At 34.3% G+C, this 9037-nt stretch overlaps 1 protein-coding gene across 4 annotated transcripts; it reads left to right on the plus strand.

Annotated features, from left to right (window-relative positions):
* Nucleotides 1–1429: 1429 nt before the first annotated feature.
* Nucleotides 1430–5653, plus strand: LOC114172746 (transcription factor bHLH30-like). Of its 4 annotated transcripts, none has more exons than XM_085669569.1 (3): nt 1430–1921; nt 2180–2819; nt 4482–5543. In XM_085669569.1, exons 2-3 carry the CDS (start codon nt 2208–2210, stop codon nt 4959–4961), a joined length of 1092 nt encoding a protein of 363 aa, XP_085525695.1. In that variant the 5' UTR covers nt 1430–1921; nt 2180–2207; the 3' UTR covers nt 4962–5543. The 4 variants fall into 4 exon arrangements, with proteins under 4 accessions (XP_085525695.1, XP_085525693.1, XP_085525694.1 ...); XM_085669567.1 differs by having other exon boundaries at nt 1431–1921; nt 2005–2819; XM_085669568.1 differs by having other exon boundaries at nt 1431–1921; nt 2154–2819.
* Nucleotides 5654–9037: the final 3384 nt, after the last annotated feature.

The following is a 9037-nucleotide window of genomic DNA, read 5'->3' on the forward strand; positions in this document are numbered from 1 at the left end:
TCTAACCAACCATCCCAAAGTGACATTTTTATAACTATTCTTTTCATAAGAATTTTAGATTATCTTTTGGCCCTTTCCAATAAACAAAAATGTCATTACATAATTATAAATCCATATTAATTGCTATCCTTTCTATCTAGCTCACAACTTTGAGTCATCAACGTCATGGTGGTGAGCACGGATAAATTAAAATACAGAGACAAGAAGTTGCCAAGAAATTAAAGTCATGTATGTTATGGACCTGCACATTTTTTAATGTTTATTCTAAGAGAATGTGCATTTTGCACCAGATTTGATATATATATTTCATATCTGCTTTTGCACATAACAACAAACATGGAAAATTATGCGTCAATTTTCCATATTTCTAGAATAACGATTTGTTTGTTTGTTTTCTTGATAAGGAAAAAATTACTACAGAAGATGGCACGGTGGTGAATAGTCTTACAAGTTGATGATTACCAAGTAAGGGTCAAGATCGAGTCAAATAAAACGAATAATTTCAACCTAGTTCATGTTCAAAATGATGGCTTGCTATGATTATAATGCCAAGACAAAACCCTGATGATCCTAAGCTGAATTTAGATTAAACTTGAAGTTTGGGTAATCGATGTTGAAGAAACATATTACTGCATGCCCGCGTAAAATGAAGGTAATGCTGATCCACTATCTCCTATTGCAAGTTTCCACATCAAAAGGTGAAAGAAATTTCAAGCATTAACCTATAAGCTGTGCTTTATTTTATGTTCCTGTGTTGTCCTTTACTCGTGGACCACCTCCACTCCACTACTAGAAAAATATAGATCATGTATGTGCACAAGTTTGCTATAATTTCCCAAAAGGATAGGGTAATGAGAACCACACATAAAAATATGCATAAACATACACACTATACACCTAGTTTCAACTGAAACCAAGACACTTATTAGGAGAAGCAAGGAGAGAGAAGAGAGGGGAAAGAGTGTGTTCCAAGACACAATGATTACATGGTGTTGGGGAAGCAGAAAGGGTGGCGTGGACATAGTCACATAGCTAAGAGTATGGAAGAACGTGGGGCTTGACCAAGGAATGGAAACGCCAAAAGGGAAAGTGCAAAGTATAAAAATGACCCCCCAAAAGAGGGAAAATGAAGTAAAACAAAAAAGAAAAAAGATGGAGAAATATATAAACTATAAAATTGTACTACTAACTGAAAATTAAAAAAATAAAAATAAAAAGAGAGAAAAGGTTAAGCTAAGCTTTTTCATCATGATGATAACTATTCAGCCTTTCTGGTCCTTGGTCGGTCGACAATCTGTGTTGTGTTCACTCTGTTGTTCTAGCTTGTGTTTCCCATCTCTTTCTCTCTCTTACACACAGGTAGTGCAATTATACACTTTGAACCAATAAGAAGCAACAAAAAATTAGTGTTACTTTATGAGATTATACTGTATATTTTATGGCTGTAAAACATTATATATTGTAGTTTTTGCTGTTTTAGAAAGATGCCACTCCACAGACAGCCCTGAAAGCTACATGGAATGATATAGATAAAGTTAATGCCGTAGGAAGAAAGGAAAGGAGACTAGCAGTACTCAAACAGGCTCTATATATTTTAGAGTGCAGAGAGAAGAAGAGAGAGCAAAAGACCAAACATAAGTCCAAAAAGACACCAACACAGCATAAAGGAAAGCTCTATTGGAGGTAAAGGATAAAAGGGATCATTAACATACCCTTGTGGCACAAGTAGAAACCTACCAAGTGAAAGAGATTTGATAGAGAGAGAGGCAGGGAGAGAATTTTAAAGCTTCAAAACCTTGGCCTTTTCTTTCACCACCTCCACAACAGAAGGAAACGAAGAAAGTAACTGATTGATCCTCAACATGTGATAGAATTACAAGACAGAACTAGAAGAGAGTCATTTTGTATCAAAGGGATTAAGGTTTGTGTCTTTTTATAGTTTTATTAGTTCCCTCTTGCTCTTTCTCCTTGTCAATGTCCATTTCCTTTTTATTCCTAGTGCAGATGAAAAAAAATATGAAATATTCTTCTCGATACCCTTTTACCTTTCAGCTCTAGCTCCCTTCTTTATTAGACAAAGCAGAAAATACCCTAACCTTTCTGACGTTTGAACCCTTAAATCTTCCTCTCTTTTCACTCCTTCACATATAAAGCTTTGGAGTTTTGATTACACATCCAGAGTTCTCTCAGAACTAAACACATCATAGATGGAGATGAAAAAGGAATTAGATGATCAAGGACAGTGTTCCTCTCAACCAATCAACAACAATAACAATAACAACAGCATTCAAAGCTACCAAGAGCAACTTCTCCTTCAACAACAGATGCATCAGCAGCAACAAAACAGTGACAACATCTTCGGGGGTTCAAGAGGTTTAATGTTCCCTGAAGTTACTCCAATCATGCTGCAACCATGGTCCATGCCTCCGGTTCACTCATTCAACCCGGGTCCGGTTCACTACAACAATAACACCAACCCTGTCCGAGACCATCATGACCAAACGTTTATAGTCCCTCCCACACCTTCACCCTATTCGAGCTTCTTCAGCAGAAGGGTCCCTTCTCTTCAATTTGCATACGAGAGTCCTTCTGATCACCACCATCTAAGGATCATATCCGACACCCTCGGACCTATGGTTCAACCCGGTTCAGCACCTTTTGGACTCCAAGCCGAGTTGGGAAAAATGACTGCTCAAGAAATCATGGAGGCTAAGGCTCTTGCTGCATCAAAGAGTCACAGTGAAGCAGAAAGAAGACGTAGAGAGAGAATCAACAACCATCTTGCCAAGCTTCGGAGTTTATTGCCCAACACTACCAAAGTAAGTATATATAACGACTTTAATATTTTCAATACAAGATCTTGAATACTATTAATTACTAAACCATTTTGAACAGATATAAGTTCTAAAATAGTTATTTTAAAATAAACGAGTTTAGCACATATATAATGTGATTGTTTGACCTTGTAAGACCTTTCACACATCATGCATAAACTATTTGTTCCTATAAATTACATATGTAAGTGCATATTAGATTCACTTATTTTATAGAAAAAATAGTTTGTCTCAATAAATCACATGCATGAAATTGTTACCCAACTCAGATTTTCAAATATTATATTGTGAATTTTTGATTAATAAGTCATTCCTAACTAAAAAAGACATCATGTCATTTCTAATTTAAAAGGACAACATAACTGACAAAACCTCGTATGAAATCACCCTAACATGCCTATATCCTGATCAGAGACCTGAGAATTTATAATAGGAGAATTTTCAACACGGTGCATTTTTAACCAAAATGACATATAAAAGATAGGGTGCATGCAAAAGGTCTTGTTTGTTTCTCTTACTAACCTGCTTTCTTTGGCTTTCCATGTTCTCATTTTGTTTAAAGGAAGAGTGATGATAGCAACATTTTCTTACATACTTACACAGACGTAATACTTACATGAAAATAAATTTCAATTAAAAAAAGACATGTTTGAAGAAGCATGGCATATATGTTTTTTGTTTTTAGCTTACCTTTTTTGGTATGACTGTGTGTGTGTGTGGTAGTTTCAGAGGAGTTTATTAGTAAAAAAAGTGATTAAAGATGAAAGAAAGGTATTAGTGTTAAGGTAGGTTGTTGATGCAATAAAGAGGAACCAAGCAGCAGTTGAAAAAGCTACACATGGAAATTTCTTGCCGGATATTGTTGATCAGTCAAACTCAGCTCGATAATGAAAAAGAAATAAAGCCAGAGAGACAAAGTAGCACCCTTTTCAGGCACACACACATGCACCCACGCATTATTCTATATACCTATCTATCTCATCTCATCTTTCTGTCTATCTACACATGCTGCATGCCACTTCCACCATTCAAAATACCCCACTACTATTCCATTTCATAATCATTAAGCACCCCTACCTACCTCAACCTCATTTCAAACACTGCACAACTTCCAACCTTTGCTATATATTAGTCATGAGAGAATGTTAGTACTGATTAGTGTCTTTAAAACATTCATTAGTAAATTAAAAATTGCTACAATCAGTTATTTGTAATTATTTTGATATAGTTAATTACTTCAGTAATTTTAACAAATAATTTTTGTAGCTTCAATAAAACTTAACAAATTATAGTATATTTAAGACTGTTTTACTGTTGTTTGTCAACAAATTATTTTATTCTGTAATTCATTCATTACCCAGTAAGTATAGTAGTTGTAGTGAGACTCTTAATTATATATATTAGAATTATGCTGATATGTGTCTGCAGCATATTCTCTCTTGTCAATAAAAGCTTCTTTATTATAACTTGTACATCAATTTAGAAATGAAAATCATATGGTGAAAATAAGAGTGGGGCTCTAATGTATTAGTCTGTTAGAAAGTTCACTATATGTCACTAATATTTCACAATTTACCCAGAAAGAAAAGATGATTGCTTTGTGCAGTTGCATCTTATAAAAAACAAGTTTTGATTTTGTTGTTGCAGACAGATAAAGCTTCGTTGCTAGCGGAAGTGATTGAGCACGTGAAGGAACTGAAGCGCGAAACCTCTCTGATAGCAGAAAGCAGTGCAGTGCCAACGGAGGCAGACGAGTTGACAGTGGATGCAGCAGACGAAGATGGAAAGTTTGTGATCAAAGCCTCACTGTGCTGTGAAGATAGGTCAGATCTCTTACCAGACCTCATAAAAACGTTGAAGGGCTTGAAGCTCAGAACCCTCAAGGCTGAGATCACATCGCTTGGTGGGCGTGTGAAGAACGTGTTGGTCATTACTGGTGACGAAGAAAGTTCAAACAGCAATGGAGAACAAAGCACGCAGCAGCAACAACAGTACTGTATTACCTCAATACAAGAAGCACTCAAGGCAGTGATGGAGAAGAGTGGTGGTGGAGATGAATCAGCTTCTGGGAATGTTAAGCGCCAACGGACTAATAATATCAATTTTCTTGAACAAAGGTCTTTGTAATTGTTCTGAGGTAACACTAACACAACACTTTTTGTTGCTAAGGTTTTCATCTCAAAAGATGTTTTTGTCTGTTAAAAAAAAAAAGGATGAAATTTTAAAAAAATAAAACAGTAATGGAGGAACTTGAGTTCTAAGAACTTTCGGACCAATATATAATCATCATCCAATTCTCTAACCAAATTAATTAAAATAAAGACTTATAACATATATTTTCATTGTCTGACTTCAATATATTATTATATTTTTTTTATGTTATTCTGCATGGTCATCATGAAGTGATGATGTAATGGTATAATGTGGTTTTGTACATGTACTTGTTTGCTTGTGCTGAATCCAAAGAGAGACAAAGGGGGTGGAGTTGGTTAGGGAAAGGAACAGAGAAGGATCTTTTTCGTGGGAACAGAAACCTTATATTGAATCCTAACATGGAAAATGATGCATTGATTACTCTGTAAGAAGAAAATGGCATCTGCATTAAATTCAAACATACACACACTATGTCTGGTCCAGCAACTGCTATAGGAGCTGTCGTTGATTTGTTATGAAGTATATATGTGAAATATGATTGTTTGTTTGATTGTCTTCACTCTCTCTGTATTGAGAAAGAGGTGATAGTGTACCCTTGCATGGCATCATGACTTTCAAGGATTGGGGAAGATTCATATATCATCGGCACATTCTAATATAAATAATTTTGTAAGTAATTTTTTTTCTAAAATGAAATAAAGTTAATTGAGTTTAGAAAATAAAATAATATAAAAAAGAAATTAAAAAATTGTAAATAGTTATATGGTCACATACCTATATATAAATATAAAAGGTTTTAAAGTGATATTTATTATTATAATTAATGATTTTATTTTTACCCAGTAGTTTTATTTATATTAAAAAGAAATTATTATTTTTATTAAATTTAACTTTTATACATAAGTCATTTTAATTTTGTACGTCCTCTTTTAATTCTTTTAACAGTATCAATCACGCTAAATCCAAAATTATGGGGAGCAACTAATAGAAAACTAAAAATTTGAACTATTAACATTACAAAAAAATAAGTTGTATACTCACATATTTTAACTATTTCATTTAAGAAAAAAAAATTGATAAATATGGATCTTTATTTGTAATTGTAAATTCTATCATTCTATAGTACTTCAATATCCGATCTCTATAATTTGAGAGAGTTTGATTATAGTTAATGAAAGCTACTGTACACTATTTTTTAATCAAATGTTAGACTCGATCAATTTCATAGCATTTGGTTAGTACCGTGATAGGAAAATATAAGTTACACAAATGATAGGAAAGATGTAGTTTATTACGAGTAAAAAAATTAGGCATTAAAATTTTCTTTATACTCTATTTAATTTTTGCTATGAAGAAAAAATAAATTTAATTGCAAACAATTGATAACATTTGTTAATATTTTTATTTAGAAAATGTTAACACGATAACATTAACTTTACAATAGTCAATCGAATTTAATATATATTTTTACATTCAAGGAATTTAAATTTGTGAAGAAATGTTGGTGTGACATTCCATTTAAATAGAATAAATCGAATAAATCTACTAAATAAAACATCACATAAATATAATACGAATTAGAGCCTAAGACAAGAGTATATATGTCTCAACCATTACAATTATCAATAAATATACTTAGAAAGGAAACTAAGGCACACCATGATGTCATGAACAAAACAAAATTTCAGAGTTTGACAGTCGTCCAAAAAGCTTGCTCATAGAGCAAGATATTACATAGGCAATAGTGCCTTCGAAAAGTGCTCTAAGGAGCAAGATCCAACCCAGGCTTGGCTACACTATAGCGTTTTCATCAACCTGATGACCACTAGGGGTTTCCACATCTGCTCACATCAATAAATTGATGATCATTGTAAAAGGAAAAACCACACAAAAGACAGACACAAGCAAAAGGGTAAGCTAGAGTAAAATTTTACTTTTGGACATATTATAGCAAGCAATTGATTAAAACATATCATAAACACGCAAAACCGTAGGCATATAACCATGTGATAGCAAACAAACATGACTCTAAGACTCAATTATCCGGATACATATAATAAGATCGGATTCACTGGATGCTTGCACTTGTGGTGGCCCCTACTGCTCTGCAAAGCCATTGCCAATGGGTTTCACCCTACCACACACAAGGTTAGCCTTCAAACATCTAAGGCCATTATCCTGCCAAAGACTAGGGCCTCCCGCTACTCTCACCACTTGAATCAATCTGCTCTACGTGAGACTAACTAATTTTTTAGAGTTTCGGGATGCAATCCTTACTTGAATCCTTATCTAATTATATACACTACAACACCACCATGAGATCTCCTCATGAGACTCATGGAATTACGTCTATCATTGATCACATTCATGTTTTATCACACCAGATCCATATTTCATCTCAAGCATCATAATTTCATATCGATGCCTCAACCAACCAACCAATCCATATTTCATTTCATGCCAAACACAACATATAACAGTCTCATTTCATCCCATTAAACATATGCAACATCATACTTCAAGCTTTTACAGTAAACCACCATATCATATAGGCAAACAATTAAATCAGAGACGAAAACAGTACTCGAGCACGTTTATACACTAGATCTCGCTCAGGCTGGAAGTACTCGCTCAAGCGAGAGAGATTCTCTCGCTCAGGCGAGCCCTTTTCGCCTAGGTGAGAGCTCGAGTAGTTGAAGAGTGAGGTTTTTACGTTTTCTCGCTTAGGTGAGACCTCTTCGCCTGAACGAGATGACTTCTCGCTCAAAATTGGAGCTTGTCGTCTGAGCTATAACTCGAGCAAAAGCCTAGGAGGGTTTGTGATACTCTCGCCTAGGCGAGACCTGCTCACTTGGGCAAGAATGTCAGTTTTCACTATTGTTCCCGCAGGCAAGGTAGAAAACAAGCCAAAGCAACACCCAGAAACTCAAAACAAACATTTTTTCACAACCATCATCATCATTCAAACATCAAGATGTGAAACAGATTAAAAGCATGCAAAATAACTTAAAAACAATGAATCCCTAGCTCCCCTTACCTTTGAGTAAAACTAAGCTTGAGGGGGTTTAAACACTGAAAGAGGAAGCACCACATCTCCAAGGACGAACTAAGCAACTGTAAGGTACGAACATAGTAGCGAGAATAAGCCTCTAGGGACGACCCAAGACAGAACCATGGCAACAACAATGGAAAAGAGAGGAGGAGCTTTGAGCATAACTTACCAGGAGGAATAGTTTCGAGTGGCTTTCAAAAGGTTCTTATTGTGCCCTAGCAGAGCTACTGCTTCCGAACCAAGAGGGAGGAAAGGGGCTGTTTTTTGGAACAAAGGAAAAAATGAAGTGAGGTGAGGGGTTCAAGGGTACAAAATGGGCTTATTAAGGCCCTCTAGTGAGTCCAGGCCCAATGCCTTCTTTTTAATAACTGAGAAAAGAAAAAGGGGTCTCACAGTTGGAAGGAAAAACCTTTTAGGAGATACGTATCTCTTTCATAAACTTTTATAGCTTTCGCTGGAGATAAATATAAAAGATGCTTAAAATAATTACAAGAAGTTGAATCTACCATCTCATAATTTAGACACGCCTAACACATGATCAACGGCACTTTACAGTTTTTTATAGTTTGAAAGATGTTTACATATTTTAAAATTTTAAAAAGGGTGTAATAAGAATAGAATTGTTAATGCGTGTCTTAATTTATCTTAACCTCAATTATAAATCAAATAGTCATTTTCAAAAATAAAATATATATATATATATATATATATATATATATATATATATATATTACGGTTTTTTCAGACAACCGTATAGTCAGTCTATAAGACCATTTAAAAAATATTAAAAAAATGAAAAAGATAAATTACGAATAGATTACCGTAGTTTAAAATTTTTCAGAGAAATCTATTAAGAAAAAAATATATGAATAGGCTATGTTTTTCAGATAACGTAGCCTATAATGTCTTTCAAAAAATATATTAAAACATAAATAGGTATGACTATGGGTTTTGGAGTAAAATCATAGTTTATAGAGTAGACAATCACTTAAATCCA

This window comes from Vigna unguiculata, chromosome 2, assembly GCF_037176805.1.
Source record: "Vigna unguiculata cultivar grain cowpea cultivar isolate G323 ecotype 2 chromosome 2, ASM3717680v1, whole genome shotgun sequence".
NCBI lineage: Eukaryota > Viridiplantae > Streptophyta > Magnoliopsida > Fabales > Fabaceae > Vigna > Vigna unguiculata.

Coding starts and splice junctions, on each gene's coding strand:
- LOC114172746 (XM_085669569.1), top strand. CDS start 2,208: ATGGAGATGAAAAAGGAATTAGATGATCAAGGACAGTGTTCCTCTCAA. Junction 2,820..4,481: donor TATTGCCCAACACTACCAAA/GTAAGTATATAT, acceptor TTGTTGTTGCAG/ACAGATAAAGCTTCGTTGCT.